We start from the raw sequence: 17,027 nt of genomic DNA, 5'->3' as shown, positions 1-17,027 counted from the left end.
CCAAGGTCTCAGAGGGCAGCGTGGCCACCTTATCAGAACATGGTGCCAGACCCTGAGGTCCCAAGTGTGGGGTGTTCTGATTCATCACCAGGGCCCCTGTTTCCCACGATGATGTCTTCTCTGTAATGCCCCGGGGTGGGGGGATGGTGCCCAGGAAGGAGCAAGGAAAGGAAAGGGGCATTTACTGAGACCCTACAGAAGCCAGAGGCTTTTCATAGATAATCTCAGCAAATTCACAAAGCAACCCCCAAAGTGGGTATTTTTGTGACCAGTCAAGAGTTAAGAAGACCGAGGCTGACAGAAGAAGTAGAATTGACATGAGCTCCCAGGGTTAGTAAGGGGTAGAGCCAATTTGAACCAAGACTGACCCTCTTCCCAATAGAGCACCCTCTGCTCCCCAGTGTGGTGCCCTGGTTCCCTTTGAGGGGGCTCTTTCACATCACAATTCCTCAGAGTTTGGTTTTCAGTGAGATCTCATCACTTCAAATTTTCAGTGAGTGCACATTTCCAATAATGCCCTCATAAGGTTAGAGTAGAATGAATATCATGTCGGCATTGAACCGCACAAGGTATGTACAAGTGCTTAAGCAGATAGTAGGTGTCCTGCAGATATTAGTTATTACTGTATTATTATTTCCTTTAGATTCCATATTGTCATTCTGAAAATCATTACAGCCCTTATCGAAGACTTCTGAGGGTTTGAGTGGTCTTCTCATTTTTGAACACTTATGGAGGGCCCAAGAATAAATACTAAGCATTAAAGATGTAGGACTAGACGGCAATATTTGCCTCTTAAAATTCTTTTTGGGATATATATTGCATATATCTTCAAGAAATAAGCAGCTTGAGGTGAAAGTGGGGTCTCGTGAGGCACCGGAGGGCATGAGATAGTCACACAGATGTCAAGGGCTGTTGCCCAGAGCCCGGCGTGTTGCTGACGTTGGGCCCATCAGAAGTTGGGGCTGGGATGGAGATGGACGGCTCTACCTAGCGGAGCCAGCTAGGGCTTGTTGCTGAGAGAGAAAGCTCCTTGCGGCTGACCCTGCACCAGCAAAGAGGGACAGCAGAAAGGGGAAACAGCAAAGAGGAATTTCTAGGGTTTGACCATAGCGTGTACAACGTCATCGCCCTCCCCCATTTCCCCTATAAAATCCTCTGTGAATTCTGCACTGCTTGTCAATGTTTCGTGCCAGGAGATACCTTGGGGGAGCTGGGTAAAGTGCTGAGTGCTTCCTTCTGAATGATGCATGGACTGAAGGCACTAACAGGTGCAAGGATGGTGATGACCCCTACTTGAAACAGCCCCGGGATGGACTTCCAGGGATGCAATGCAGAGGGAGGATCAGTCAGTTAGGGGAGAGGTGAAGGAAGGAGAGACGGTCCTGAGTTAGTTGGCTCAGGTTTCTGGAGGGATGCTGCATCAAGTCGGGCTCTGCTGAATGAGTACCATTTCGACAGGCAGGGCTGTAGGGAGAAGAGCGAGCCCTCTATGCAGCATGAAGCATGTCCACGGCCAAGAGAGAGCACAGAGCACCCCAAGCACTTCCTGCGGCAGGCAGACAGGGCACGTCCTGCTCCTGGCCCACTGTCATTCTGGTTGCGCTTGGAATCTTCCTTGGCACCAGGACCCAGGCTGACAACACCCAACGGGGCCTGTCTGTAGGAAGCCCACACGTGCCGGTTTCCCCTGGGCACTGGGGCCACACCTGTTGCCCAGCATAGTTACTGACAGTGCCTGACAGTGCCCCTTTCACTTGGAATCGTCCCAGCTTGGATGGCCAACTGCTGCCTCCCTGCGTGGGCCATGAGCAGCCAGGGCCGTGAGGCACGGATACACGGGAGGAAGCGAGGGCCACTGAAATGCACAAGCAAACTTGCCAGAAGGTGGATGTGGCAGGGCCGTGCGGAAAAGTCTGGAAGGGAAAGACTGATCAGTGGGTTAGCTTAACACTTAATTATTTCATATGAAAACATTCCGCTTCTGACTTTAGGTTAGGGGTCTGAGACAAAAAATCAAACTGAGCTGATAAATCTACTCAGTCTCAGAGATACTGACTTAACCAACAAAGCATTATGTTTTGATCTCTATTTCTAAGTTCTTGAAAAATAATGGTCATGAATCATCAAAAATATGTCCCCAAGGTAAGCAACTTTTTACACATACATACTGACTAGCACGAGGGGCAGGTGCTGCTTTCTTCCCACTGGAAATAATCTGTCTCTCACCCAATCAGGAGCCACGGAAAAAGGTTTTATAGATTATGGAATGATGTTTATTAAAATGATATACGAACCTTTTCAGGTATATCTAGTCCAGTGTTGGCTAATATCTGAGCAAGGATTTTCTCTCTTCCTTTGATGACTTCCAGCTTCTCCTTCAAAAAATACTTGGGAATGGGAATATCTAATTGTTGCTAGAGAAGAGAAAGAATGAGCCCAAGGGCACAATTTTGTCACAATTGGTCACAACTGTCACTTTTGTCACAATTCCAGGACTCAAATCCACCTAAGCTATACAGTAAGGACTGCACATCAAAGAGACGCGCTTTGCCTCCCATCCTGATTTAAGACGTGATGAGGCCGGTGGCATGAAGAGAATTCATTACCATTGAGGAGACACAAAGTCACAAGGAAAAACCATCATCACGGCCCTTGTTTTAATCATTACAGTAAAACTTGAGAACCCATATCAGTTAATCCTCCATTAACTAATGATAACTTAAGGTCTTTAAAGAAACATAATATCATCTCAGCCTACCTAAAATAATAATGCACACTAAGATAGCAAAGCATTGTGATGTAGAGATCTTTGAATTCAATCTCGTAAGTTATCGTCAGTATCATTACTTGCATGTAAATGATCACATTTTTCCCCTAATAATTTGTTTTTATTTTTACCTAAATTACCCCAAATTACAAAAATTATTGACAAAGTTCATTTGCTTTATTAGGAAGCTTGTTTTTTATGCCATAAATATCAACTGCTGTTTTTTCATTTATGCATATTACCAAATATTTCAGTTAGTGGAGGTCACACGAATGTTTACCAGCCCAAGTTCAACAATCGGGAGTGTAGAAGTGTTATTCGGGGGTATGGGATGGGCCCTTGGGCACCCCCATTGAGAAACACTGTCCTAGACTCTCAGACACTCCTGGCTGCCTTCTGGTAGACCAGTTGGCCCAGGAAAGCTAAGGTCCTGGTCCTAAGGGTCAGCTCCCCTTCTTCCCATTCTGGCATGACTCTCCACACTCTCTCCCCCATCCAGGGGATTTTGAACAGGCCTTCCCTTAAAGAAGGGGTGTCTTTTTTAGGACTTGGTGAGATGATATCAGTACTGGTGGCAACTGTTTTTGAAAACCAAACTTTCTTAGACTAATGGAGTTTCCATCCTTTACAGGGTGGAATCAAGGACACTTCTTATGGCAGAGAAACTCCTTCTCTTCCTGACACGTTTCTCTACATCAGGGACCTATTAGGAAGGCTCCTTAGGTGGCAGGCTGCAGAAACACTCTTCCAGTTAGTTTAGCTGTAGGGGACACTGATGGATGGACTTAAGACTTCGTGGACCTAGGGCGGGAACAGAGTGGAGAGTCCATTATCAGCAGGGATGTGTCCAGGAATGAAGATGCTTTCAGGACTCTGCCATTTACTTCTGCTCCTCTTGGTGAGTCTGTCTTATTCTCTCTCTCTCTCTCTCTCTCTCTCATTCTCTCCCTCTCTCTCTCTCTCATTCTCTCCCTCTTTCACTCTCAAGAGCAGCTTTCTTCATTCTTCTGAGCATCTGAGAACAAAGGCTCCAACTACTCACAAATTTGGGAGCCTGAAGTTCAGACTCTGAGACAGGAACTGGTCTCTCTGTCTGTTTCAGAATCTCTGAGGGAAGGATTGCCTGGTGCAGCCACCAGTACCCATCCCCGAACTGACCAGCTGTGGTCGGACTGTGGGTCATATTGTATGGAGAGCTGTGTGCTGTGCAGGTGGCAGCCACGGAAACCCTGACAGGGTTGCAGAACTGAGCCAAGTAGGAGCTCCCAGAGATGGCACACATGTGTCTCCCTGGCCCAGCACTGCTCCTGGGGTCCATGCTGCTGCTGTTGGACGTGCCCCAGTGTCGTCACGTGGCTCACCGTGCACCCTCCGGAAATGGTGGAAAACACAGCTGAGAGTCTCCCACCAGGAAAGTTTCCTGGACAATGTCCCTCATTCCTCACCCCTTTCAGTGCTCATGGCCTTTGAGAAGATGAACCAGGTGAACCAGAAAATCTGAAGGAGACCACCACATAAACGTCACAAATTTCTTATTCTTTAGCTTCGAGAATATTATTTAATAGTCTTGGCATTAAATTAACACATTTAATATTGCTTTATTAATTCAATTTAGAGATATGACTTAATGACTTGATTTCATGTTTATCCTCAAGTGTTCCTGATAGACTCACATGGGTGAGTAAAGTACACCTAATCCAAAAAAATCTGGTGCTTTAATCCACACTCTTATAAATGAACGCAATAAACACAAAAGTTTTGGAGTGATCTTCAACACTTCCAATCATTTTAATTATTCTTTAGAGTCCATTCCAATGAAGTGCAGTAATAATGTTAGGAAAGTTTATTCCAGAAAGAAACATAAGGTTTATAGGATGTCGAATATTTTCAAAAGGAAGAGGCATTAAACGCCAGGTAGAAAACTGAACACTGTCTTCTTTTAATTTTATTTTAGGAAATGTTCCTTTCAAAATGAAGACTGAGCTCCCAGGACCGTGACACTGAAGTGAGCTGTCTGTCCACTGGCCGTTGGCAGACTCAGCCAGACAGAGCATGAGAAGAGACCCTGGGTGTTTGGCAGTGAAGGTCGGGAGGGCAGCAGTGGGGCCGAATGCTCACAGCTCCAGGGCATCAGAGAGGGAGGATGCCCTTCCTTCTTTTCTGAGGCTCAAAGGCCTATTGCCAAAAATCCCCGAGTCACCAGAGACCCAAAGCAGAGGAGGAGACACATCCACCTGGGAAGAAAGAACTGGTAACCGATAGGCTGCTCATCCTGAAGAAGATGACGGGAAGCAGAGGCCAGAGGGAGATCTCCTTTGGAAACAGAAGGAGGGGCACTTCGACGGGAAATCGGGAGGGTTTGTGTCCCAGGATATTTATCGAAGAGTTGGCCTACTCCAGCCAACAGATCTGGGCAGACACCATGGTGACAAGGAAGACAACAACTTCAGTGTCCAATGGACCCAAGTGCTGTGTGAAGACTTGTCTGTGCCCAAAACTACAGGGACCCAATCCTTGTCCAGGGGGGTATGGCCCAGCTGAAGGGCAATGCTTCAACTTTTCATACAACAACCAGCAAAGATATCTAGAAAGTCTGTAGAAAATTGGTTAGAGGCCTACACAGCTTATTTAAAATAACAAGAAACAGATAAGAGAAGAAGCTGAGTACTTACAGGAGCCAACTTTAGATCCTGTAGGATGTCATCAAAATAATGAAACTCTGTTAATTCCAATTCAACCATTTCATTCTTCAGTTCCAGGACGCGACCCATCACTCCATCCAGTATTTTTCGGATCAATATTCGCTTCTGCGGGTGGACGATCTGGTCATAGACATCCTCCAGGTTTCTGAAGATCTGCACGTATTTTATGTAGAAGGTGGCTAACATTTGGAAGATGAAAACTTGATTGTTTTGTGATTCCATTATGTTCTGAGACTCTTTATCAAGCAAAGAATTGAGGGCTTCTTGGGTCTGATGCCACATCTTATTATACATTCTGGGGAAAGACAGAGAATAAGTGAAAATTCCTTTGTGAGCCATACAAAATGGGCATCTGGAATAACAAACGGTGACACAGCATCAAATGTGAACCAGGAACACGGTGTGTAGTTCCCTTTAAGACCATTTATGTCTTCTTCTGAGGTGCATGCGATTTTTCGGACATGACCGCTGCTGTCATTATCACCTATGTAGCTTAAAAATCCTTTCACCTCAATGATAAGAGTGGTTCCTCACCATACATGTAAAACCAGCATGATTACACCCATTTCAGAGATGAAGAAGCTGTGAGCCAGAATTTTCCACTGACTTGTCCATACACACAGCTGGTGGGCTATGAGTTGGAACAACAACGTTGGAAAGTGATTCTGCACCACCTTGTAAAGTCAAACACGGGCAGACCCTATGAATGAACAATCATTCCCCAGAGAAACTCTTGTAAATCTGTATCACAATTAACATAAAAGCGTTTCTTTATAACAGCCAGAACAAGGAGATAACCAATTGTATATGAATAAGAGAACGAATAAATAAACTGCAGTGTATTCCCAGCGGACCAGTACCCGCAGTGGAGAGTGAATGACTTACAGCTCTAAGCAACAACTGTGAACCTGAGAACCATAATGGGGGACGTAAGAAGCAAGGCGTGGCTGGCGTGGGAGGCCGGCCCTAGGTCCATGGAGCAGACAGGGAGCTGGAGGGCGGAGGGTGAGCTGCAGGTCTGTCCTCTCCCACTGCCTCCCTGGTGGCTCAGCACACGGTTGGGAGCCTCCTTCTACCGAAGGCTCAGGGTGGTGGCCTCTCTGCCTTGCTCGCCCCATGACCCTTGTCAGTTCCTTGAGACTCTGTCCCCATCTCTTCTGCCAGTCCCTTTTTTAACCATCCTGCTGAGGGTGCCATCTTTTTCCTGCCTGGACTCTGACCAACACATCCAAGGCAGAATTTTGGTTGACTTTGGCTCTCTTTATATCCCAGAATCAGATGAAAGGCTAATGGAAAGATCAGTGTGTCTGGGAAGAGGCTTATTAACTCTCCCAGGGGTGAGAGAGTGGGCAGGATCTTGGCCCTTTTCCTGGGATGAGGGGGAAACCCACAACCCATTAGGTCTTTCCTGTGCTGGCCAGGGGGGCTTAATCTCTGCCTGAATGGAGCCAGTGTGTCAACGGGAGTGAGGGCTCCCCCTTCCTCTTCGCCATCAGCCTGGCCTCCCAACCCCATGCTCACCTGTGTGTGGCAACCCCAGGTCCAGGCTGCCTGCACGAGCCTCTTCTGTCAGCACGGGGGCGGCTGGGCACCTGCTCTCTGGGGTCAAAATGCCCCTTAGGCAGTCCTACCACCTTCAGCCCCACCTCAGAAGGACCAGACCTTGCCTCCTCTCTTGCCAGGGTTCTGCCAGAAGGTGGGCTTCTCCTCCCTCCCCCTCTGCTGGCGCTCAGGTCCCACGTGCCTGCCTCTTGCCCCTCATCTCATCTGCATTCCCTCCTTCTATGTTCTCGTGGTAGCTCGTGGCAAATGCTCTAACGTTCCCTTCGTCCTCGTGTGTTTATAGCCTTTGACATCCTCTGTTGCCATTTTGGAGGTGATTCAGGAAGAGCAGGAAATAAAATTGCTCATAAAATCCACCTTGTTTTACTGGGAGTCCCTCATCGACCTTCCCAAGGTCATTAGCGGGCATCCCCTCTAGGTGCTCGGCTCTGGTCCCACTACCCGCCCTTCCTCACTCATGCTCCACACTTCCCTCTGAGAAATTGCCAGCATCACTTCCCGGAATTGACCGCGTGCTGTGACCTGTGCTAGGTGTGACCCTGGCCACGCTCCATGAACAAGGCTCCTGTTACTCCCACTGAGGTGGGAGGAGGTAGCCTGCTCCTCAGAGGTGAGGTCAGTGTCTGAGCCCAGTCTATGGGATTCTAAGCTTGGAGCCATTATTCTTTCTTTCTTTCACTGTACCGCTCCCTCTACCTTGACCAAAAATGAAAGAACCACCCCTATCACCAGAAAATACATAATCGTAACTCTTGGTGAGATGATGGGTGAGAAATTTAATCTCAACATTCTAATGTCCATTCACCTGGTTGCAAATGAGATTGAATATGCACCTGCATACGGGTTGTTTGCAAGTTCTCTTCCTCAGATCATTTATCCATTTGTTTTGCTTGTTTTTACATTGGATTGTTTTGCTATTAGTCTATGCGGGTTCTTTATATATACTGAGTGCCTATGCGTTCCTTAGCTTGCCTTCCGGCTGAGAAGCGGGTGTCGTACTACAGCCCAGGGCAGGCTGTAGGCACATGCCCTCCACCTCCATCCTGCTGGGAAGGGCGATCCCACCCGGTTTCATGGGGGTCCAGCTGCAGTCCTCCAGGCTGGTTTGGAGCCAGGCCCCGCTGGGGCAGCAATCCCAGAGCACAGTGCCCCGTCCCTGTGCCAGGGCCTGGCCAGGCCTCCTGCTTGCGTCTGCTCGCTGTTGTGCACTCCCATGCTGCTCCTGGTGCAGAGAGTTTCAACTTGCATTAAAAAAATTCCGATTCTTTAGTTTTTCAATTTAAGATATTTTCGTTTTATTTTAAAATGTACTCTTCCACTATTCAGTATAATAAATACATATTAGTATGTTACCAAGTAATACAAACTTAAAAGAACAATTAAAAACTTCTTTAAAGATTTATTCATTTATTTCAGAGAGAGAGGGAGATTTATTTATTTCAGAGAGTGTGTGTGTGCCAGTGGGGGGAGGGGCAGTGGGAAGACGGAGACAAGCAGACTCCCCACTGACTGAGCCCAGAGCCCCACGCGGGGCTCCATCCCAGGACCCTGAGATCATGACCTGAGCCAAAATCCAGAGTCGGATGCTTAACCTACTGAGCCACCCAGGTGCCCCTAAAAATAAAATTTTTAAATAAAACATGAAGAAAACATTTTTTAAAAAATCTCTTATTTTTATGTTCCTGGAACAGAGATGAGAGACTTTCATCTTCTTGGCCAAAAGTCAGTTCTCTTGGTGGGTGAAGAGCCTTTCAGGTTCAGATGATGATGAGGAAGAGGAGGAGGATGGAAGCAGCTCAAAAGTACATAATACTGGTCACCGTCCTAAGTGCTTTACAGGTATCAGCTCTCATAAACCTAATAGCCCTCTCAAGCAGGTGCTACCATCCCTGCAGTTCACGGACGAGCAAACAGAGGCACAGCAAAGCTGGCCCGCGTCCAGGCAGTCTGGCTCCAGGGCTCATAGTCTGAGCCCCTTTGCGGCCCCCATTCTTCGGGGTGAAAGCAAATGAGGGTGATGAATCAGGTGGTGTGGCTTATCGAGCATCTGCCCCGGGGGAGGTGAAGCTGGGAAGGGTGCCCAGAAGCTGAGCCTGTTCCTAGTTCACCGAAGCCCAGACTCCAAGCATCTGAGGGGGGGCGGCACACCCAGGCCTCGCCTGACCTGACGGGTGACACCAGCTGCCCCACCAATGTTCACATAAAACAGAAAGCCATGTGGTTTGTTTTGTGGCCTAAACCTGTCAGGACAGCATTACAGAAGAAAATTACAAGCTAATTTTGTTTAGAACTCAGATCTGAAATTCCACTTAGCAAACAGGACTCAGCCCCAGATCAGAAGAGTGGTTCCCTCTGACCGGGGAGGGGTCATCCCAGGAATCTGCGAGAGTTCAGCGTAAAGACAAGCTGAGCTAAATACAGCGACAGAATGGTACAAACTGAAGATTATTTCCACAGATGACAAGAAAATGCTCAATAAATTTAATTTACGGCATATGCCTGATTAAGAATACCGCCCGCATACCCCAAAGAACAGATGCCGTCAGCCCTTCAAAACGCGGAACACCAGAGACCAAAAATATTTTCAGGAGACACACTGGAAATCTAAAAGACAGGAGTGAAAGAACATCAAGCAGACAGAAAAGGGATTCATACAAAAGATTCAAGAAACTGCTTGTAAATGACACACTGGCAAAATCCAAGGAAATCGGTAACAAAATATAAGTAGTCAACTGTGCAGCAAAGTTGTAAGACATCAGTAAAAGCCACAAACACTGAACACAGAGAAAAATACGAAAAATGGAACCCCTTTCTCGCTACCGATTAAACATCTAAGAATGAATATGGTGCGAGCCACACAAGATGTAACTGAAGAAAATTCTAGAATGCGAGCTGCGGAGGATCAGAACAGGCATGATATACTGGAGTCTGTATAAATAAATCTAGTCATAACTTCTAAATGTGGAGCTGGGGTCAGTAATGAAAAGTAAGGGGCATTTATCGGACTTCAAAGCGTTGAACGTGCCAGTAAGCACTAAGGTTGTGCAAGACCCCATGGAGGCTGCCTTGTGGGCTGCAGGTGGGGTGACCTGGATCCCACAAAGACCCACACCCGTCGTGATCAAGGGATGTTGCGTAGAGGATGCTTCCACCAGGGGCAACCGCACGCACACTGGTGGACGGAACGCACCCAGAATTTAGGAATGCCTGGACTCCGCTTTGAGACAGACCCAGCCCGGGGAAGACTTGCTGCCCTAGCTCAGTGCACTCCTTGGCTTCCGCCCAGGGTCAAAGAGGCAGGAACCCCTCCAGCGCCATGGCTGAGCTGAGCCCTCACTGGAACTCTGGGCTGGGGATTCTCCTGGAGGCTTGAGCCTTCCAAGTCCTGCCTTTGGGCGGCAGCCTCTTCCTTCCTCACCTGCTGCTTTTCTGGAGCCACCGGGCATGGGTCGTTGGGTGATGGGAAATATCAGGCAGCCATGTGAGCCGGCCCACCCCGCATCATCACCCTTTCCTCTGGACACTGACCTTGGCGTCCTTGCCTTCCAGGTTCCCTGCTGTCCTGACGCTCCTCCTTGTGCGCCCACTGGCCCCAGCCCCACCAGTCTCTGTACTGCCGGGGCCTGGCCACTGTGTCTCAGCCTGGCCAGCCTGGGGAGCCCCCACTGCCCCTGCGTGCAGTCCCCGCCTGGCTTGGGCCCCGCCCCACCTCGCTGCCCCTCGGTCCCTGCATCCTTCTGCTGGGCCAGTGCCCGGGAACATTAGGTGAGACCTGGGATGTGGCAGGACAAGTTTTTTTTTTTTTTAAATAAGAACATCATTGAGATATAATTCACATTCCCTAATTTTATCCTTTATACCCACCCATCAGTGGGCTTTAGTATATTCACCACCACCACCTCTGTCTAACTCGAGAACATTTTCATCTCCCTAAGAGGAGCCCCTGCCCCCGCTCCTCCCAGCCCCTGGCCACCATTAATCTAATTTCTGTATCCGTCTGCCTGCTGTGGGCATTTCACATAAATGGGCCCACATAGTAGGTGGCCCTCGTGGTCTGGCTCCTTTCACTCAGCACAAGGTTTCCAAAGTGCACACGTGCGGAGGCACGCATCAGAACCTCGCTTCTTCTTGCTGCCAAATATGGTCCAGGCATGCATACACCAGTCTCTGGCCCACGCTTCAGCTGATGGGCATGGGGGCTGCTTCTGCCTCCTGGCTGTTGTGAATGAGGCCCCTGTACACATGTGTGTGTGGATACGTGTCTGTATTTTCCTTGGGTCTGGCCAGGAGGGTTTTAAAGGCAAAAGTGCCGTTTAGAATCAGAAGCTGTCTCCTGAGGTAGCGGGTCTCAGACTGGCCACAGCCTCCTCGTGCCTTCACTTCCTCAAGTGGCGAATCTGGATGAGGACATCTCTCTCGACACCCCCGGGGATTACTGGGGGGTGGGATAACAGCTGTGAAAGGGTTCGTGAAGTTTGAAAGGCACCTTGTAAAGGGAAGGTGGTAATTTATCCATGAGACTACTTAGAATTTTTTTTTTTTTTAAGTACATGATTGGTTTCAGATTTGAGCATACGACCAAGAAATGTTGCTGGTTTTGAAGTCAGGAGGATTGTGGGTAGAGAAGACGGAATATGACCGTTGAAAACGGTTGGACTGTTATTTCTATGGCTTGGCAGATTTTCTGTAGCTGGCTGGTTGGGGGAAGGGAAGACTGGACTATTCAGACATACCACGTGCTTCAACGAAAAATCTGAATCTTGCAAAATGGGAATTCTTCCCAAGATATTTTATACAGGATAAATCTTCAAATTCGTCCAATACTATGTAGCTGTTTGTCCTCTTTCCAGAATATTCCTCTGGGCTTCTTGCTTAAGGGAGGCCTGCTGTCCTTCCCTGCAGCCCTCACAGGAGAGGCTCCCTTTCTGCCAGACTCCTCCAACCACTGTCGGGGCGTGGGGTCAAAGTCCTTGCTCCTCACCGCCGCTTCCAGGTCGTCCTTCCTGCCCCATCCCCTAGCTTTGCAGCTCATTTCATCAGGTGGCATCACCACTGCCCCTCACTGTCCCCCCGTCTACTCCCTCCATCATCTTTCCAGGACCCCACAAGGTGTCTACTGAAGAATAGCATTTACCGACAGACTCTACCCTCCTCAATTCCCTCAAAGCCAAGACCTCGAGCCACCTGCTGGAGCTCATGCTCCCACTAGCAACGTCACCCCACTACTCCCTCCTCCTCCTCACCATCCCCTTTCCTTTAGCAAAGAAATATGCCATTGCTTCCTATCTTTAAAAAAAAATCTCTCCCCTGGCCCCATTTCCCTGCACCAGCTATAGCAAAACCCCTTTAAAAAATGTCTCTCCCCCTGTCCCCTCCCACTCTCAGCAACCTTCCTACTCCATCCCCCACGCGGGTCAAGGGCACCAGCGGACCCCGCCGCGCTAAATGGACGGCCCACTTCGGTTCTCTTCTGACTTGTCTCAGCAGTGCTTGAGTCTGTCCCTCCCTCCTCCCAGAAACATTGCTTCCTGTCCACCCGGCTTCCGGAACGCCGCAATTCTGCTCCCTCCTCACGGGTCACACCTTTGATCCCTTTGCTGGTGTCTGCTCCCCAGTCTCTCACCACCTGATGACCTCTTCTCTCTTTGTCTACACTCATGCTGTGTCAGTAAAGTCCATCTACATACCAACACCTGTCGAGTTTATATTTCATACACAGACACATCTCTCCTGAACTCAAGGCTCGAATATTCAACTGCCTACTTGATCTCCAATAGGCCCTTCCAACTCAGCACGCCCCAAACTGAGCTCCCTATCTTCCCCAGCTGCAGCATCTCAGCAAGCCCCGGATCTCTCTGCTGTCATTTCCTCACCTACCAATAGGGTTAGTAAGAGCGTGCCTGCAGGCTGGATGGCACCGCCCGCTTGCTCGGTATGAACCACTTAGCCTCTCTGTGCCCGATTCCTCAGCTGTAAGATGGGACCAACCCTATTAACAGGTCCTGCGTTATGGGGTGTTGTGAAGATCCCATGCGCTGCCGTATCTCACACAGGCAGCACAGCGCCCTCAGGATCAGCACCATAACACGTCCGAAATGGTCCTGATGAAGACCATACGAAACGAGTGCTGGGGAACAGCGCAGCGCTAGGCAAACACTCTTTCCGGTACCCCTACCGCCCGACTGCGGTTCCTTGTGAAAAGCAGAGTGGTGCCATAAAGCTTCCTCAAGCTCCTTCCTTAATGCGGAACCTGGGTGTTTCCACAAAGCAATCCACTTACAACTGAGAAAGACGAACAAAAAAAGCAGGCGATGTGCCGAATGTCCTAAAGGTGCTGCTGTTTCGGTAAGACAGCATCAAGGGCATAAGCCACGAGCTCACGGGCGCTCATCTCCACGGGGGGAGAGGCAGTGCGACCGGGAGGAGGGAGACCTAGGCGCATGCCGTTCCTTGTCCACAAGAACCTGATACTCTATCCTGGGCCTGCCTTCATTTGCTAAAATGAAGCAGGGGAGGGGAGAGAAGAAAAAGGAAAAGCCGCAGAGCAAGCCCTCTTTCCGCCACCCGGGTCTATAAGCCCGCAGCCCATCACTTACGCGTTCGACATGGCTGGCTACTTTCTCTCTTTCCCTCGCCCGCCTGGAAGCTCTTCCGTCTCGCTCCGAAGGGCGGCCGGCTGCAGGCGTCGGGACACCACCGGGCGCGTCCACGGAGAGGTCCTTCTGGAGGAGGGGGACGGCGATGCGGGCTATCCTCTCGCTTTGGGCAGGAAAAGGCGATAGCGCGCAGGCACAGATAGGTGAACTCGAACGTTCCCTTGGCCACCGGAGGCTCGGGGACCTTCCTGTAGCCACTCAGCGGGACGCGAGGCGGAACCTAGCAACCGAGACGCTACGCCTGCGCAGTGCCGGCTCACCCCAGGCCGGGCGCGTCACCGCCCCCTCCCCCCGCCCCCCCTCCCCGCCCCCAGCTCCACGCGTCTGCGCTGCTGCCTGGTTTCCGTGGTAACCGCGCCCTGGCGCGGCGGGATGCTGGTTGGCGGAAGGGAGCTGCCGCCTGCTTGGGACCAGGGTGAGGGGCTGACCTCCCGGCGGACCCACCCAGGGACCAGTCCCCGGGGTCCAGCCCGGGTCCCTTCCGCCGGCTCGTTGTCCTCCACGCCGTCTTCCCTCTTCCCTGTTTGCCCCCTTTTGGACAAGGGCCTTGATTATAGCCTCAGTCTTCCCATCTGTAAAACGGGATAACAGTCATTCATTTGTTCAGAACTTGACTGGGCTTCTCCTCCGGGCCAAGCGCAGACTTGGGTTCTGGGGATACAGGGCAGAAGCAGTCCTGCCCTTCTGGGGCGAAATGAAAGTGAGATCAGGAGCTAGTGTGTTGTAAATGGAAAATGCCATGTGGATGTTAGTTATTAGCAAGTCACTATGAGTGTCTGCTTTCATTGCCCTTCTTTCTTCATCTTTAGTAAATCTGCAAATTTTATAACCTGCAATTCCTACGGAAATATATATTCAGAACCAATGCCGTTGAAAGAGCACGGAGAAGGCATCCACATAAAAATGACAGCGTGATTCTGGATCACAGAACCTCTCTCCCACGATTACTAATGAAATGAGCAAAAGAAGAGCAAAAATCAGGAATAACAACAACAAAAGAAAAGAGCAACTAAACAAAAAATTAAGTACAACTCTGTGCCATAAGCTTCAAAAAATTGTGCTCAGTGAAACAGAAGTCTGCAGTGGAGAATGGCATCTGAATCTCAGCCCCGTTCCCCAAAAATCCCCACTAGGGAAGGAAACCAAGTAGACAAAATACCAAGATTTCTCACTAATGCTTTTTTTGGTACAAGGAAGACATGAATCTGCAAAGTGAGATGAGAAGGAAGCTACCTGGGGAAGTCCAGGTGAGACAAAACTATCACGAGTAGAAAACAGCCCCTACTGCCCACAGGACCTGACCAGAGCTGGGAAAAATCACTAGAGCTTGCCACTTTCTAGGACTTTGCACTGTATAGAGGCAAAGACTCAAAGTCCAAGGACAGTTTGTCACAGAAACAGGGTGGGCTCCTAACAAGGGTGGGGGATGGTGGCAGGAGTTTAGCAGAATCTCAGGAGCAAGCAGAGTCCAGGACTTGCACACATCCAGTGGATCAGCCCTAATCCTCAGTGTGTATACAGGTCATAGAAAAGTAGTAAAAACGCAATCTTCCAGCTCTCAAACTCATTCAGATATGGTGAGAAAGCAGTCAAGGAGAATTTACTCACATTATATTTGAACAGAAGATTTACAAAGAGCAATCCGTGTTAGATTTAAATAAGATAGAAGCAATAAATCTACTATCCAAAAGTATGACGTTAGTAACAGGGGAAGGGAAAAAAACAAAAACAAAAACAAAAGAGGGGCGCCTGAGTGGCTCATTCAGTCAAGCATCTGCCTTTGGCCTGGGTCATGATCTCAGGGTCCTGGGACTGAGGCTCCCTGCTCAGCGGGGAGTCTGCTTCTCCCTATGCCTCTACCCCTCCCCACTCCCACTCATGCGCGGGCTCTCTCTCTCTCTCTCAAATAAAATAAAATCTTAAAAAAAAAAGAATTATGGCATGGGTGAGACAGATGAAGAACCTAGTCTGGAAGAAAATGTAACCAAATAGAAGAAAATTCTTCATATGTGTCTCATGTTATAGAATAAATTAGTAAGAACCCTAACTTAATAGAATAAGGTTTGGGAGAAAAAAAAAAGCAGCACAATGAGAAGAGAGAGATGATACAGCTAAGGCAACCAAATCAAAATCAGAAATATTCAATAGAGAAACCAAAATTAGAAAGACCAAAAAGCAGACTGGGTACAATTCATCTGAATTACCGACTTACAGGAAAAGCTTGCATCAACTACAGCGAATGTACAGGAAAAAGACTGCATCATTTGAGCGATTAGAAAGGGGTTAGTTGCTATTCCTTAAAAAAAGAGTCCTCCAATATTAATTTTTTTTCAAAGAAAAGAAGAAAGAAAGAAAGAAAGAAGAGAACTAAATCTGCTGATCAAATGTTCTCACTGTATTCCAGGACAAACTGGTATAGAACAACCAACGCCAAAGATCTGGATGTGTGATTGAACTTCAGGGAGAAGCGGTAGGGGGATCTGGTGGCCTCAGATGTCCCCACGGTAGCTTTCAATGGCAGATGAAAAGGTAGCAACACTTACAAAGGTTTTGGGGAGAAATGTGACCCAAGATATTTCTCCTCACTGAAGTTAATATTCCCATATATGAAAGCCCTCAGGAAATATAGCACTCGTGCATGAATTGGCATGTTTTCAAACACAAGTAATAGAAAATCCAATGTCTTGGTGGCTTGAACAATGAGGATTTATAGTCTCCCTTCCAAGAACAGAGGCGAGACAGTTTTGGAGCTGGTTATTTCAGGGGCTCAGTGACATCATCCTTCTTTGAAGGTCTTTCCATCTTTTGGAGTTGTCATCCGTAAGAGGTTGGATGACTTTCCTCATGGTCATAAAATGTCTGCAGCAACTCCAGACATTACAACCTCACTCTGTGACATCTCGAGATAGCACAAGGACCAGCTGGGAAACATGATCACCGTTATTGTCTTAGAGAAATCAGGGTTTATGGGCATTATGAAAGAGAACAGTGGATAAAAGAACCAAATCCGGGCTCTGCCATCCTGAGAGCAGGCAGGATGGGCTGTTGCGTAGGTGACATTCAGGAAGAGCCATAATGCGAGCTCTTCTAGAAAATAGATCACTTGAGGATGAAATCCAGCAATCAAAAGATGTAAGTCATGTTCAAAGGACAAACAAGTCCTCGGTGTGGGAAGACAGTGGAACAAGGTCTCTCAGAGTCTGCATAGCAGGAGAGCAGAGTTTTCTCTGATTATATTTCACGAGCTTTGCAGCTGTGCAGCTGATCCACTCACTGGCCACTTACTCTTTGCCAGGGACTCTGTGGGACCTGACATATATTCACTCACAAAATCTTCCC

General features: G+C 48.6%; 1 protein-coding gene across 1 annotated transcript in view; it reads right to left on the bottom strand.

Annotated features, from left to right (window-relative positions):
* The window catches only part of DRC11 (dynein regulatory complex subunit 11), a 160,140-nt gene extending 146,244 nt beyond the window's left edge, over positions 1–13,896 (bottom strand). Inside the window, exons 1-3 of the mRNA XM_025886596.2 lie at positions 13,629–13,896; positions 5,440–5,764; positions 2,295–2,414 (exon numbers count right to left, since the gene is read on the bottom strand). Of these exons, the coding sequence (XP_025742381.1) occupies positions 2,295–2,414; positions 5,440–5,764; positions 13,629–13,639 (456 nt within the window). The 5' untranslated portion in view covers positions 13,640–13,896. The remainder of the gene's footprint in view (positions 1–2,294; positions 2,415–5,439; positions 5,765–13,628) is intronic.
* Between the last annotated feature and the right edge of the window lie 3,131 nt (positions 13,897–17,027).

This window comes from Callorhinus ursinus, unplaced genomic scaffold, assembly GCF_003265705.2.
Source record: "Callorhinus ursinus isolate GAN/ISIS: 27379988/994484 unplaced genomic scaffold, GSC_fseal_2.0 scaffold2, whole genome shotgun sequence".
Classification (NCBI taxonomy): Eukaryota; Metazoa; Chordata; class Mammalia; order Carnivora; family Otariidae; genus Callorhinus; species Callorhinus ursinus.
This window is presented reverse-complemented; position numbering and strand designations above follow the sequence as displayed.